Raw genomic sequence first — 15113 nt, 5'->3', positions numbered from 1 at the left:
CGGGGCTGTTGGCACTGTGGGAGGTGGGATTTGTCCCGCAGGTGTCACAGAGAGGGGACACGGTCCCTGAGGCAGCCTGGGTTGGGACACAGCACAGACGGCCCCGCTCCGGCCAGGAACAGATTAAATGTCATTTTATTTCACACCCCAAAAAAAAAAAAAAATGTAGAAAAGAAGAGGTGAGTGTGGATTTAATTTCTCATATTAAAAATCTACCAGGTGAGACTGAGCCGTTTCCTCCAGAGTCAGTGCAGATCCACAGGGATACTTCATCCTTCTCCTCCTCCTCCTCATCCTCTCCCTCCTCCTCCGCTCGGGGAGCAGGATGGGGACCAGGGGCACCACCTGCCCGCTCCCCAAGGTGCCCCCGTGCCACGGGCACCCTGCTGCCAGCCCCATCAGCACTTCCCTTGCCCGGGTCTCTCCTGCCCGGCCCCATCCCCCCGGCGCGGTGTCCCCACGGTGCCACCCACACCCCGTGTCCAGGAGCAGGCGCTGATTTGGGGGTGGGAAGGGTGGGCAGGAGCTCGTGGCGGGGGATTTGCTTTCAACATTTCTGCGTGTTCCTCGCTGTCCCTTTTCCCTCGGTACAAAATGAGCTGTATGGTCATGGGCGTCGGTGACACGGTGACACGGTGACGTGCGGCTGCGGCGGCCGCCCCGCGCTCACTGCAGCAGGGCCCGGATCTGTTTGGACGTGGTGTCATCGTGGAGGTGCCGAGTGGTGTACCTGCACGGGGAGGGGACACAGGTCACAGCCCTCCACCCGCTCTGTGTGACAGCCACCTCCCCTCTGTGTCCCCAAAGCCCCCGCTCACCTCAGAGCGTTCAGGAGCCCCTCGGTGCTGGTTGAGGGTTGGTCTTTCAAGACTTTGATGCAGCCTTTCATCTGATGGGGGCAGAGAGAAAGGCTGTGAGATCCCTGAGATCCCCCCTTCCTCCCCATCCTCCTCCTCGCTGCTCAATCCAGGGAGAGCAACCCCGGGGATCGCGGCCACTGGGGTGAGTGGCACGGCTGTGACCCCACAGCTGTGACCCCACAGCTGTGACCCCACAGCCGTGACCCCAAGACCACTCACGTCGATCTTGGAGGTCTTGGCGAAGGCCCCCACGGGGTGGACGTGGTCGTAGAGGATGATGACGCCGACCATCACCCTCATGCAGAAGAGCAGGGTCTCGGTGTTGGTGAAGCGGCTCCGGTACTCCCTGCGCCGGGGGAGAGGCTGTTTGAGCCTGGGGTGGTGGCAGAGGGACCCCAGGACTGAGATGTCCCCCCAAAGCCCCAAGTGGAGCACTCACGGGGTCTCCAGCATCACCCTGCACACGCAGGCCATGGTGCTCAGGCAGTCGGTCGTGTCCTCGATCGGGAGGGTCTTGTTCTGAAACCCAACAGGTCCCAGCTGCTGTTTCCCCCACCTGTGGTGGCTGGAGGGAGTTTCTGCCCACCCTGAGGGTCTCCTCAGCCCCCCTCACCTCCGAAACGAACTTGGTGGTGGCATTGCTGAGTGTTTTCAGCATGGGGGTGGCCTCGGCGTAGAACAGGGACATCCTGTTGGCCATCTCGTTGTTCACCTCGCTCTCTGCATCCAGCTGGGGGGTGTGATGGGGGTCACCGAGGTGGCTGAGCCCCCCCAAGCCCTTCCCAGCCCTGTGAACCCCTGGGGGAGGCCCCCCCTGGCCGGGGGAGCAGCAGAGTCCTCCCACCTGCAGGTTGTTGATGCGATTCCGGCTGATGGTCCGTCTGTAGTAGCTGAAGTCGTTCTGGATGGCAGGGTTGGTCATCTGAGGGGGGGACACCGGGGTTAGGGGTCCCAGGGGACTCTGCTGGCTCACAGCTTAGGCAGAGTCCCGGTGTGGGGACTCCCCATCGCTGTCGCCCTTCACGGGGAGGCACCTTGAGCTCATCGAAGCTGAGGGTGAAGTGCAGGATCTCGGCGAACTGCTTGGCCAGGGCTTGCTCCCGCTCCAGGTGCTGGGTGGGGGCGTAGGGGGGGCTGGTGAGGGCCTCCAGCAGGCTCCGCAGGGCGTTCTCTGGGGACAGAGCACTCCGCGTCCCCCTCTACCCCTCCAAAGCCCCGAGGGGAAACTGAGGCACAGCGCAGCATCCCGAGCGGAGCACACGCTCCACGGCCGGGACTCCCGCAACCTCCGGGCCGGGGGGATGCGGGATGCACGGAGGGGATGCAGGGCAGCTCGGGCACTCACCCAGCCGCAGGGAGAACTCGTAGAAGCGTTTCAGCTTGGCGACCAGAGGGCACACAGCGCTCCAGGCGCGCTCCTGCAGCCGCAGGTCCGCGGGGTTTTGGATGGCCTGGGAGGGGAGAGCACCAGCGCTTGCCCCAAGGCACGGAGGGTGTGCGGGCAGAGGGCACCGGGGCTGCACCCACCTCTCGGATCTCCTGCCCGGCGCCTGTGTAGGACTGCAGCTCGGCCAGCACGGTCTGAGCCTCCTCCAGCACGGCGTTCACCTGGTTCCACACCGCCGTCTCCGCCTCGGTGGGCTGCGCATCTGCAGGGCAGCGCCCCGGGGAGAGAAACCCGGAGGGTTCTGAGCGGGGCCCGGGGCGGCCAGAGCCGGAGCGGGGTGCCAGCACCCCCCGGCACGGCTCCCCCGCCGGCCCGCAGCCCTTCCTGGCCGGGTTGTCCCCCTGCTCCGTTCTCCTTGCCCCAGCTCAAGTCAAGCCGTGCAGCGGGGGGCGGCTGGGGGTGAGTCCTGTTCGCCCTGTGCCCGCGGTCCTGCTCGCCCCGAGTGCCCCGGGGGAGAGGTGCGGAGCGACAGCCCCGGCCACGGGTCTGGCCCCCCTCCCCGGGGACACCCCCGGATGGCAAAGGTGCGGGGAGGACGTCTGGGATGGGCGCGATGCGATGGGCGACGGGGTGGGGGGACAAAGAACTCAAAATGGTGTGGATGTGGAACTCAGGATAAGTACGGAACAAAAACGGAAAATAAAAATCCCATCTCACTTTCAAAGTCAAGGAAAAAATTAGGGCCTTGGTCAAGTTCGTTATAAGTCAACACTTTTAGAAGGTTCCCCATGTGAAACCTGCAAGAGAAGAAACAAGAGGAAAAAAGCATGGTGGTGAGGTGGAGCCCGGGGAAGGGGTGCTGGGGGCTCCCCGGGGGCTCGGGGGGCTCCGGGGGTCACCCCGCGGCCGCTCCGGCCCCGGCGCAGCCCCTTCCTCCCCGATGGTGATGAGCGCTGGAGGATGGGGTGATGGAGAGGGAGGAGTGGAGGGAGGAGAAGCCGCCGGGAAGTCCCTGAAGTCCCCGGAGTCTCGGCGACAGCCAAGCCCCTACTCTAGTGCAGAGCCAGCCCCGAAATGAGGGGTCCTGGGGAACCCCCAGAACTGTGCCAGGGGGCTCTGGAGGGGACTGGGGGCAGGAGAAGTTTGTGCCGCCTCAAAGGACCAGGAGGAGCAGGAAGGTCCCTCGCCGTGGGAGTGGGGGGCTGTGTGACCCCAGCCCTGGGTTTTTTGGGGGGTCCCGGAGTCAGAGGTGGCGTGGGGAGCTGTGCACGGCCTGTCCCCACTGGGGATGGAGCTGGGGTGAGCAGATGCCGCTGCTCTCTTTTCACCCTCCTCTCTCCTGCTCTGAGCTGTGCCCGGGAGGGATGGCAGGAGGGGGAGCCAGGGGAGCCCTGGGGCTGTGCCCGGCCTGGCATCTGCCACTGTGGCCACCGTGTCCTGACCCCCCGTGTGCAGCCTGGGGGGCCGAGAGCTGTCCTCTCCTGGCCCAGATCCGTGGGAGGCTGAGGCCGGTCCCTGCTCCCCATCCCGCGGGGCACTGACCTTCCCAGCAGTGCAGGTGGCACGGATCATTCCTTCCCTCCTCCTTCCCCGGCCTGCAGGCTGTCCCTGCCCTGGCGGTGTCACCAGCCGTGCCACACGGCCACCAGGGCCATCAGAAACAGCCCTGAGGTGGTCCCGGGCCAGGTCCTGCTGCACCCTGCATCCCACCACTCTGCCAGGACATCTGCCCCACTCTTTGAGGGACGGGGCATTTCCTGGGGTCCCCTGCCCCGTTTTGGAGACTTTTTCGGTCAGCTGGGGACACGGGGCTGCTCGGGGACACTGTGCCTGTCCCCATCCTCTGGACAGCAGCTGCGGTGGCAGCACTGGTGCCCTCCCCATGCCCACCCTGCTGATGGGACTTACTTTCAAAATCCAGGAAAAAATGAGGACAGTTTTCTAAATCTTTGCCCAGTACCTTTATCAGGTTGCCCATGGCCAGCAGACCTGAGCGAGAGAAACAGAACAGAGTGGAACAGCACCGGTGCCACCAGCCAGGCACCCTGGCACCCCCAAGGGCCACCACGGCACCTCCCTGTGCCCACCCCGACCCCCCTGGCTGTGAGCATTCCCTGGGATGTGACAGCTCTCCCAGCACTTCTGCCAGTTCCAGAGGTGGGAAGGGAGGAGGGCTGAGGGTCTGGGAGCCTTGTGCTCCTGGGGCACCCCTGGCCAGGCTGCCACCCCTGAGACACCCCAGTTCCCCAAGCCTGGCACCCACAAGGGATGGGGGGCAGCCCCAGGTGACCCCCAAGGTGTCATGCCATTCCCCTGGGTTATGGGGCTGGGCATCCCCCATGGACAGGGGAAGACCCCAAGTGGGAATTGTGCCCCACAGGCCCGATTTGGGGGTCTGGTGGCTGCACCAGAGCATCCCACCCCCCCCCCCCCCCCCAGGGCCGTGCCCTCGGGTCTTACCTCAGTGCCTGGTGTGGCAGCGGTGGCTACGGCAGGAGCAGGGGCTGTGCCACCCGCCTGCGTCACTTCATGGGCTGGCAGGGACCTGTGGGCAGGAGGGCAAGAGGGTCAGGGCACCCACTGACCCTGCCCTGGGGACCCATGGGTGGTGGGTGACCAGGAGGGGAAGCGCGGTGGGACACTGGATCTCCCCTCCATCTCATGCTGCCCCAGCCTTCACCTTATTTATTTTGGGTATTTTTTACTGCCACCGGGAGCTCAGCAGGCACCAGGCTGAGCATCCCCAACCCTCTTCACCCCTTGTGGGACCTGCTGCAGCTCGGGGAGAACCCCAGAGTGGAGCCATCTGTGCCCATCTCTCCTTGGAGAGGCTGAGATCCCCAGGGATGACTTTCCCAGCTCCACTGGTTGGGTTTTGCTCTTTCCTGAGCGCTGTGTGAAGATCCCTTTACGCTGCCGATGAGCCACAACCCAAATCCTGCAGGCAAGGGGATGGTCCCCCAGTTCCTGCACCCCACCTTTCCTACTGGGATGGGGGGGTCGGGAATGGCCCCACGGTGTCAGCAGGCAGCGGGAAGCAGCCGTGGGATCAGCAGGTTGTAATTAAGCGCTTGGATTTAATTAATGAGGCTGGGGAAGGGGAGAGGGAGAGCTGGAGCAGCAGGGGAGGGATGGGGTGGCTTCGTGCCTGGAATGGGGTTGTGACCCCCCCTAGCCCAGAGCTCCCACTCAGCCCCAGCACAGACCCTTGGCATCAGGAGTGGTGGCTCTGCCTTCCTCTTCCTCCTCCCGGGGACACTAAGTGGTGGCTTTGCACTGGGGCTGCACGAGCCCAAAAAGCAGCTGGTTTTTGGGGTATCCGGGGCACCCCAAACACACTCAGAGCTGCTGTGCTGCAGTGAGCCCGAGGTTCATCCTGCTGAGCACTGGGGTGGTTTGAAAGGGTGCTGGGAGGGGGGTCCCTGGGGTGCTGGGGGGGTCCCTGGGGTGCTGGGAGGGTCCCTGGGGTGCTGGGAGGGTCCCTGGGGTGCTGGGGGGGTCCCTGGTGTGCTGGGGGGGTCCCTGGGGTGCTGGGAGGGTCCCTGGGGTGCTGGGGGGGTCCCTGGGGTGCTGGGGGGGTCCCTGGGGTGCTGGGAGGGTCCCTGGGGTGCTGGGGGGGTCCCTGGGGTGCCGGGGAAGTCGGTGGGGTGGGAGATTGGCACCTGCTCTGCTCTGCCGCTGGCACACAGGCTGTGACAAGGGTGTGGGCATCCTTGTGTCTGTGCCACTGCTGTCCTTGACGGGCAGCGTGGGGCTGGCATTTGTCACTGCCGAACTCTGCCTGCGCCCAGGGAAGGGGCACGGGTGGGTTCCCAGGGTGAGGACACCCCGGGGTGCCTCCAGAGCCGTGGTGCAGGGGTTTGGGGATAGCTGCAGCCCCTTGGGCTGGGGAGTGGCTCTGCTTGGGGTTCAGCCCCTGTTTTACGCCTTTTCCTTGGTCCCAGCTGCTCAAACCCCCCGGTGGCACCTGGCCCGGGGGGACACAGCACATCCCTCCCAGGGGGGCTGTGGGGGAGGGCGAGGGGCTCCCCCCAGTGCAGGCTGACCGCTGCTGAGCTGGGGGAACTGTGCACCCCAAATCCGCTGGGAGAGTCACCCCCAAACCGGCAGCGCTGACAGGAACGTGCTGCCACAGCAGCGCTGGGAGCAGCGGGCGCCCTGTCCCCGGCCACACCCGAGGTGGCCCCGGGCTCTGTCCCTCTCTGCGGTGGCCTCGTTGCACCTCAGCCCTGCTCCAGAACCTGCCCCTCTCCCTGCACCCCACGAGCATCCTGCCCCATGGGGACCCACGGCGGGTGTCACCTCCATGGGGACAACCCAGCCGATGGGGTGAACCCCCACTCCTGCTCCAGGCAGAACCAAATCCCGCACCCAGGAGCATCCCTCCCGCCAGCCGGAGGGGCAGCGATGTCCCCAGGCTCCGGCCACCCCGTGTCCCCATTTTGGGGCTGTGCCCCTTTCGCTGCCGGCGCAGCATCGCCCGGGGCACCGCAGCCTGGTGCAGCGCCGCGGCTCCGGCCGGGGGCTGCCTGCCCCTTCCCCTTGTCCTGGCACCGCTCCCCGCAGCCCCCCGCCCGCCGGGTGCCCACCGGGTGCCCACCGGGTGCCCACCGGGTGCCCCCCGCCCGTGGCCGCAGCCGCCGCAGGGTCGGGCGTGCGGTGCCCGAAGGATTTTCCATGGGGGGCACAGCTTATCCCGGGAATTGGGGTGCCGGGGCCAGATCCCACCCCAGGATCAGCCGGGGCACCCCCAGCCCTCAGCAGGGTGGAGTTGGGGGGTCTCGGCGCGTTGATCCCCTCCCCCCCTCCCCGGTTTGGGGAGCTGCGTGGCCGGAGGGATGTGCGAGCCCCCCATGGGGCTGAGCCCCCCTCGAGTGGGGCTGGGGGGTGCGGGGGTCTCTCCCGTGCCTGGCTGCGGCTGCGGCTGCGGCTGAGCGGGCGGATTTACCGCAGGAGCCGATCCGCAGCACCCCACCGGCGCGGGTGGGCACCCACCCGGGTGGTGCAGCAGCCCCGAGTGGGGCGAACCCACCCCAGCATCACCCACCCCACCCCAGCAGCACCCAGCCGGAGAGAGAGAGAGAGAGGGGCGGCTGGCGGCGGGGTCCCGGGGGACAGCTCGCCCTGCTGGCAGGCCCGCTGGGGTGGCAGCCCTGTCCCCACGCTCACCGTGGCGGTGGGAGCCCGCGGCGTGGGCAGGCGGCGCTCGGGATGCTGCGGATGGCGGCGAGCGTGGGGTGCGGGGCCGAGCCTGCGCCAGCTGCCGAATGCACCACAAAGACCACCATAGCCCCCCGGCCCCCCCACGCCACTGGTGACGGTGACGTCTCAAGTGTGAGCGAGACGGGGATGCTTAACCCCCTGCGTGCCGGTCCGGTACAGCTCTGCGGCCTGGCGGCGACACAGCTCCGGCTGCCGCTCCCTGGGTTTGGGGGACACGCGGGGACATCGAGAGGGTCGCCCCGCCACCGTCAGAGCAACCCCAGCTGCCAGCAGGGCGAGGGGAAAACGCAGATGTTCCTTTGCTGCTGTCCCGGCCCGTGGGTGGCACCGCTGCCCCCGGTGCACTCTCGGGGGAGGGGGACAAGCACCGACCCCGCCTGGTGCCACCGCAGCGGGGACACGGCAGAGCCCCGTGCCGGGACCCCCGTTTGCCGGGACCCCCGTTTTGGGCAGGCAGGTCCCTCTGTGCCTCATCAGCTCCCCCAGCACGGGGCAGAAGGGGTTTGGGTGGCACGAACCAGCCCGGAGCTGCTCCCTCAGGGGTGATGTAGGAGGAAAGGAACCCCAAATTTGGGTTATTTCTGCTTTTCTACCCCCGATCCTCCCACGACAGTGGGGACAACAAAAGGGACCAGCAGTTTTAGGGTGAGCCCATGTCCAGCTTGCCCAGTGGCACCCAGAGCTGTCCCTCAGGGACACGGGGTGGGTGACAACAGCTCCTCACCCCTTTAGAGGGTCTCAGAGGGGCTGGCAGAGCCACCGAGCAGTGTCAGTGTCACCGCTGGGTGACCTGGCCGTGCAGAGGGACAGGAACTGTCGGGATTCTGGGATAAGCAGCCGCGACTGCTGCTCCCCAAGCCCCCCGAGGCAGAGGGGGCTGTGGGGTCGCCCCCATCGGGCACAGCCCCCCCGGGCCGTGCTGCTGCCGCCCGCAGCCGCTGGGGGAAGCTGCAGCCCTTTGCATCCCTTGGAGCGGCTGGACAGGGAGGTTTGAAGGGATCTGGCAGCTCTGGTGGTGGTGGTGGGGTGTTGGGGGGCTCATACAGGTTTTGGGGCGCCCCTGTCTGGGTGCAGGTCGGCCCTGCATGACCCCCAGGCATCATCCCAGGTGTGACACTTGGGGTGTCACAGCCCCCAGAAGGGAAATCCCAGACCACAGAGTCACCCCGATCCTCATCCCAAGGACATCTCTGTCACTTGGGGCTCCCGTGCCTCTTCCAGCAGCCCCAAAACCCCTTCGGCTCCCCCTTCCCCTGAGCTGAGCTGGGTCGGTCTCAGCCCTGGCAGCCTGTGCTGCTTCAATTAAGCTCTCATTAATTTTTCAGTCCCCCTGAGCACCCCGGGCATGGGCGGTTTGCAGAGATTGGGATGGGATGGGATGGGATGGGATGGGATGGGATGGGATGGGATGGGATGGGATGGGATGGGATGGGATGGGATGGGATGGGATGGGATGGGATGGGATGGGATGGGATGGGATGGGATGGGATGGGATGGGATGGGATGGGATGGGATGGGATGGGATGGGATGGGATGGGATGGGATGGGATGGGATGGGATGGGATGGGATGGGATGGGATGGGATGGGATGGGATGGGATGGGATGGGATGGGATGGGATGGGATGGGATGGGATGGGATGGGATGGGATGGGATGGGATGGGATGGGATGGGATGGGATGGGATGGGATGGGATGGGATGGGATGGGATGGGATGGGATGGGATGGGATGGGATGGGATGGGATGGGATGGGATGGGATGGGATGGGATGGGATGGGATGGGATGGGATGGGATGGGATGGGATGGGATGGGATGGGATGGGATGGGATGGGATGGGATGGGATGGGATGGGATGGGATGGGATGGGATGGGATGGGATGGGATGGGATGGGGAGCAGCCCAGGCAGGCTGGAGACTTCATCCAGGCTCAGTGGCCCCCGGATGCAGAGGGGCAGTTCAGGACGGGCCCGGTGGCACTGGGATCACAGCAGGATGCCAAGGTCACCGGGAAAAGCGCTCGGCGATCTCCATGGAAACATTCCACCTTTGGTTCTGGAGATCAAAGTGGCTTTCTGATCCCTCTCTCCTCTGCGCTTCAGCCGTGCCTGTGCCACGCAGAGAGCCACTGGCGTGTCCCAATGTCCCCAGTGCAGGCAGGGTGGGGCCGGCACCTCCAGCATCCCACTGCCAGCACCCCCCTACACCCCGGTGCCAGCAGCCCGGCCCCATTTCCCATCCCAGCACACCCAGTACCCCCCAGCATCCCACCGCGACCCCCACCCCGCCTGACTGACAGCTCTCCCAGCCAATGCACGAGCGGGGGGGCGGGGGGCCCGCGGCTACAAGAGGGGCGGGAGCGGCGGGGGCTGGACCGCGGCCCCTCCGGTACCGGCAGCGGCTCCGCGCCCCGCCCGGCCCCGCCGAGCCGCCGCCGCACCGCAGGTAAGGGCCGTCGGGACCGGGAGCCGCCTCCCCCCGGTGCGGAGCCGCCGTCGGGGCAGGTGCCGGAGCCGCTCCCGGGAGCCGCATCCCGCGGGTACCGGGGCCGCTGTCCCGGAGCTATCCCATAGTGCGGGTGGGCAGAGCATCCCCGAGCCCCCACCCATGCCCCGGGCCCGGCCCCGCTCCCTGGGGTGCCATCCAGGGGTGCTGCTCCAGGCTGGGGTGCAGCGGGGGGGACGCTGCTAGTGCCACCCCTCTGTTGGGTTTTGGGATTAATCGGTGGGATCAATCGGTGTGTGGCTCCCTGCCCTGGCATGGCTGGGGTTTTGGGATCAATCAGTGGGATCAATCGGCATGTGGCCATGGCTGGGGTTTTGGGATCAATTGATGTGTGGCTCCCTGCCCTGGCATGGCTGGGGTTTTGGGATCAATCGGTGGGATCAATCGATGTGTGGCCATGGCTGGGGTTTTGGGATCAATTGGTGGGATCAATCGGTGTGTGGCTCCCTGCCCTGGCATGGCTGGGGTTTTGGGATCAATTGGTGGGATCAATCAGTGTGTGGCTCCCTGCCCTGGCATGGCTGGGGTTTTGGGATCAATTGGTGGGATCAATCAGTGTGTGGTTCCCTGCCCTGGCATGGCTGGGGTTTTGGGATCAATTGGCATGTTTCTCCCTGCCCTGGCATGGCTGGGGTTTTGGGATCAATCGGCGTGTGGCCATGGCTGGGGTTTTGGGATCGATCAGTTTGTGGTTCCCTGCCCTGGCATGGCTGGGGTTTTGGGATCAATTGGTGGGATCAATCAGTGCATGGCTCCCTGCCCTGGCATGGTTTTGGGATCGATCAGTGTGTGGCTCCCTGCCCTGGCATGGCTGGGGTTTTGGGATCAATCAGTGGGATCAATCGGTGTGTGGCCATGGCTGGGGTTTTGGGATCAATTGTCATGTGGTTCCCTGCCCTGGCATGGCTGTGCACCCCTTGGAGAAGGGAATCCAGGCCTGTGGGCTGCAGGATGCTGCTCTGGCGTCCCGGCCCAGCGGCCTGAGCTGTGCTGGGGGGCTGCATCCTCCTGCTGTGGGAGCACTCGGATCACGGCAGGTCTGCCCATGCAGGGTCCTGGCATGGTTTATGATCAATGCCAGCAGTTTAGAGCCCCACCGTGGTGCTGGGGGGCTCGTGGAGCCGAGCTGGGCTCGCTGGGGAAGCCTCGTGCTCTGTGGGTGTCTGGACATCCCCTGGGCTGCCGAGCGCTGTGGTTCGGTGCTGCTGCAGCAGACGGTGGCAGATGCTGGTGGGATGATGGGGCAGGAAGGAGCTGCTGCCTGTGGGATCTGCTGGGAGCACAGGGAACCCCACATCCCCCACCCCAGGGTCCCCCCGTGTGCCCCAAGCCCACATGGACATGAGACCCCTGAGGGAGGGAGATGGTGTTGGTCGGGCTCCAGGTGAACTTCTCCTCAACTTCATGGAGCGAGAAGCTCCAGGAGCTCCTGGAGAACCATCTGCTGCTCCAGGGCTGCGTGGGAGCGGGCACGGCGCGTATCTCAGCAGCTCTGCTCCCTGCCCACACTGCCAGGGCCCTGCCAGGGCTCCCTGCTGCTGCTGCTGCTGCTGCACCCCCTGGCCAGCAATACCCCCTGGGTATTGGTGATCCCGAGATTGTAGAAAGTCTCTGTCTGTCAGCCCCACTGCCAAAGCAGAAGCCATAATTGGTCTGTGCTGGTTTCAAGGTTGTTTATTCTGTTTATCTCTACCATGTTCTGCTGCCCTGCCGCAGCTCTGTCCTGCAGGGCAATGTGTGGGGCTCTGCCCTCAGTGGGATGGTACAAACATTAAATACCACAAACTACCTGTGCTGGATTTACAATAACGTGCCAATATCTGTCACCTACGTTGGACAGTGTGTCCCCAGCCTGAACCAACAGAAAAATGCCAACACCGCAGTGAAACATGGAGGGCATGAAGAAGGAGAAAAAGGACAAGGCACACCCAATATCCTCCATCTTGTTCCCTATGGACCCCTCATCTAGAATCCTAAAATTTTACTTTTGCACCGGTGCCACACTTAATTATTACTCATATCAAACACTCAGAGCTGGTAATTCATCCTGTGAGATTGAAAACTCTTTTCCATGGACAGAGATCACAGCCAGTGTCTCTGGGGACTCTGTCCAGGGGGGTTCTGACCCCTGCCAGGGTCCCAGGGCAGCCAGAGGGGAGCCCTGGATTCCCACACAGCAGCAAAGGCCACAGCCACATTCCCAGTGCCACAGCTGCTGTCCTGCATGGACACCCAGCAGTCAGGCAGATCAGCTCCAGCAAGGAGGAGAGGGATGTGGGATCAGCGGGGGTGGAGGACGGCCTGGGAGGAGCATCCCTCTCCAGCCTGGTGGGGATCTCCCTTCCCAGGGGCAGCCATGGGCAAGCACAGCAGCAAGCTGGCCCCGGAGATGCTGGATGACCTGGTGAGGAGCACGGAGTTCAGCGAGCAGGAGCTGAAGCAGTGGTACAAGGGCTTCCTCAAGGACTGCCCCACCGGCATCCTCAACCTGGAGGAGTTCCAGCAGCTTTACATCAAGGTGGGCTCCAGCCAGGGGTCTGAGCGCTGCCTGGGGGGCTGGAGCACTTCAGCTGCAGCCTCCATGCCGAGTTCCCCCTCCTCATTTCAATTCCTCTTCTCTCCTTCCCGCAGTTTTTCCCTTATGGCGACGCCTCCAAGTTTGCCCAGCACGCCTTCCGCACCTTCGACAAGAACGGGGACGGCACCATCGACTTCAGGGAGTTCATCTGTGCCCTGTCTGTCACCTCCAGGGGCACCTTCGAGCAGAAACTCAACTGGGCCTTCGAGATGTACGACCTGGACGGCGACGGGAAGATCACACGCCTGGAGATGCTGGAGATCATTGAGGTACCGCTGCTCCAAACCAGCAGGAGCTGTTTGCTTTTTCCAGGCTTTTCACACATATTGGGTCTCTTTTAGCACCAAAAAATCGGTTTTCCTGCCCAGAGCGTTGTCTGTAGGGTGCTTGATGTGGATCTGGTAGAACAGGGTCCCAACAGAGCAGCAATCCTGTCCCTGTCCCCTGCCTTGCCCTGGGATCTTGTGTCCTTCCAACATTCCCTCTCATTCCCACTTGTCGGAATCTGAGGTATTGATGATCCCAAGATTGTAGAAAGTCTCTGTCTGTCTGCCCCGCTGCCAAAGAAGAAGCCATAATTCATCTGTGCTGGTTTCAAGGTTGTTTATTCTGTTTATCTCTACCATGTTCTGCTGCCCTGCCGCAGCTCTGTCCTGCAGGGCAGCGTGTGGGGCTCTGCCCTCAGTGGGATGGTACAAACATTAAATACCACAAACTACCTGTGCTGGATTGACAATAACGTGCCAATATCTGTCACCTACGTTGGACAGTGTGTCCCCAGCCTGAACCAACAGAAAAATGCCAACACCACAGTGAAACATGGAGGGCATGAAGAAGGAGAAAAAGGACAAGGCACACCCAATTTCCTCCATCTTGTCCCCTTTGGACCCCTAATCTAGAATCCTAAAATGTTACTTTTGCACCCGTGCCACTCTTAATTATTACTCATATCAAACATTCAGAGCTGGTAATTCATCCTGTAAGATTGAAAACTCTTTTCCATGGGCAGAGATCACAGACAGTGTCTCTGGGGGCTCTGTCCAGGGGGGTTCCTGACCCCTGCCAGGGTCCCAGGGCAGCCAGAGGGAAGCTCTGGATTCCCACACCCGCTCTCCTCCTCCTCCAGGCCATTTACAAGATGGTGGGGACTGTGATCATGATGAGGATGAACCAAGACGGGCTGACACCTCAGCAGCGAGTGGACAAGATCTTCACAAAGATGGACAAGGACAAGGATGACCAGATCTCCCTGGAGGAGTTCAAGGAGGCTGCCAAGAGCGACCCCTCCATCGTCCTGCTCCTGCAGTGTGACATGCAGAAATAGAGCCCTGCCACCCAGGGCTGGACTGGCTGCAGCCAACTCTGCCCCCTGTGCTGGTTTCAATCCCTGTTTTTTCCCCCCATTTGGCCCCAGGCATGAGCCACATTCCATCCCTCCTGCTGCCCCTGCTCTGGCTGCATCCTGGGCAGCCCACCTTGCACACCCTCGAGCTCAGAGCCTGCTCTGAGTGCTGCCAGCCCTCTCCCACCCTGGGGATGGATGCCCTGCAGCCACTGGTGTGTCCTGGCTGAGCAGGGCCAGCTGCTCCCACGTCCCTGCTGCTTTCTCCCTGCTTGCCCCATTCCCTGATCCTCGCTGAGACCAACTGTGTCCCCCTTCTGCTGCTTTCCCCCCACTTCATGGCTTGTGATGTCTCCAGGGAGGCTGAGAAGTCCCAAGTCCTGCTCCTGGTTCCTCCTTCACTGGCAATCCCCTGGAAGGCTGCCTGGAGAGGTCAGGGCGGGGTTTTGCACCAGCTTGAGCTCTTCCACCTCTGTTTTTCCTGCTGGGAACAGCCAGGCTTGGTCAGGACACTCTAGCAGAGAACAGAAGTGTCCAAAGCCACCCCTGGATGTGGCCAGTGTCCCATCCCAGCAGGTGGGTGATGTCCCCAGCTGCCCTGGGCGCTCTGTGGCATTTCTGACCCTCCTGGATGTTGAGGTGAGGCTTTCAATCCCCAACTGGAGGCAGGGTCAGGAGTGTGGGTGTGGAAGGCAGGTCCTGGTGCTGCTCCTGGGTGTGTGGCACTGCTATGGGGGCTGTGGGGAGGTGTGGATGGGTCCTGTCCCTGCTGAGCCTCCTGGCAAAGCTCTGAGGCCACAAGAAACAAATCTATCTCCTTCCTCCCCCCTCCCAGCCTGCTGCATCCACCCCTCCTGTCCCAGGCTGGTGTTTAGTCTGCACGTTGTGGTGTTGGTGGCTGTGGTGTCTGTTAGGAGATGGTGAAGTCGTCACTTATTTTTTTAATGGAAAAATAAACTGTCCCCCTGTGTGTGGTGTCCCCATCTGGATGGTTTATTGGGGGGTGGCTGGCTGGGGACAATGAGGTGACATCACTGCACTTCTGAGAATATTTTAGGGGTCTCACCTGAGCCTGTGACACCCCAAGGGGTGGAGAAACCCTCGGGGACAGCACAGTGGGGCTCAGGATGGGGAACCTTGAAAGGGGGTGGAAGTGAAACCCTTCGGTCGTGCTGGCAGCTCTGGGGAAGAGAATGTCACTTTTGGGGTGGGGAGGCCCA

The 15113-nt window shown here is 63.5% G+C and overlaps 2 protein-coding genes across 4 annotated transcripts; one reads left to right on the top strand and one right to left on the bottom strand.

The window, feature by feature from the left end:
- Positions 1-117: 117 nt before the first annotated feature.
- On the bottom strand, positions 118-7577 carry LOC100218923 (CYFIP-related Rac1 interactor A-like). 3 transcript variants are annotated; one of them, XM_072917942.1, is made up of 13 exons: positions 7417-7577; positions 4708-4792; positions 4156-4236; positions 2965-3044; positions 2388-2509; positions 2206-2311; positions 1895-2031; positions 1705-1782; positions 1474-1590; positions 1300-1379; positions 1080-1206; positions 819-889; positions 118-730 (listed from the first exon to the last, which is right to left on the bottom strand). In XM_072917942.1, the coding sequence occupies exons 4-13, from the start codon at positions 3035-3037 to the stop codon at positions 667-669; spliced, it is 975 nt and encodes a 324-aa protein (XP_072774043.1). In that variant the 5' UTR covers positions 3038-3044; positions 4156-4236; positions 4708-4792; positions 7417-7577; the 3' UTR covers positions 118-666. The 3 variants fall into 3 exon arrangements, with proteins under 3 accessions (XP_072774043.1, XP_030146408.1, XP_002196896.2); XM_030290548.4 differs by lacking the exon at positions 2965-3044; XM_002196860.7 differs by lacking the exons at positions 4156-4236; positions 4708-4792; positions 7417-7577 and having other exon boundaries at positions 2965-3091.
- A 2179-nt stretch (positions 7578-9756) lies between these two features.
- On the top strand, positions 9757-14863 carry HPCAL4 (hippocalcin like 4). Its single transcript, XM_030290549.4, has 4 exons — positions 9757-9913; positions 12322-12491; positions 12605-12820; positions 13678-14863. Exons 2-4 carry the CDS (start codon positions 12330-12332, stop codon positions 13873-13875), a joined length of 576 nt encoding a protein of 191 aa, XP_030146409.1. The 5' UTR covers positions 9757-9913; positions 12322-12329; the 3' UTR covers positions 13876-14863.
- Positions 14864-15113: the final 250 nt, after the last annotated feature.

Source organism: Taeniopygia guttata, chromosome 23, assembly GCF_048771995.1.
Source record: "Taeniopygia guttata chromosome 23, bTaeGut7.mat, whole genome shotgun sequence".
In the NCBI taxonomy this organism is placed as follows: domain Eukaryota; kingdom Metazoa; phylum Chordata; class Aves; order Passeriformes; family Estrildidae; genus Taeniopygia; species Taeniopygia guttata.
This window is presented reverse-complemented; position numbering and strand designations above follow the sequence as displayed.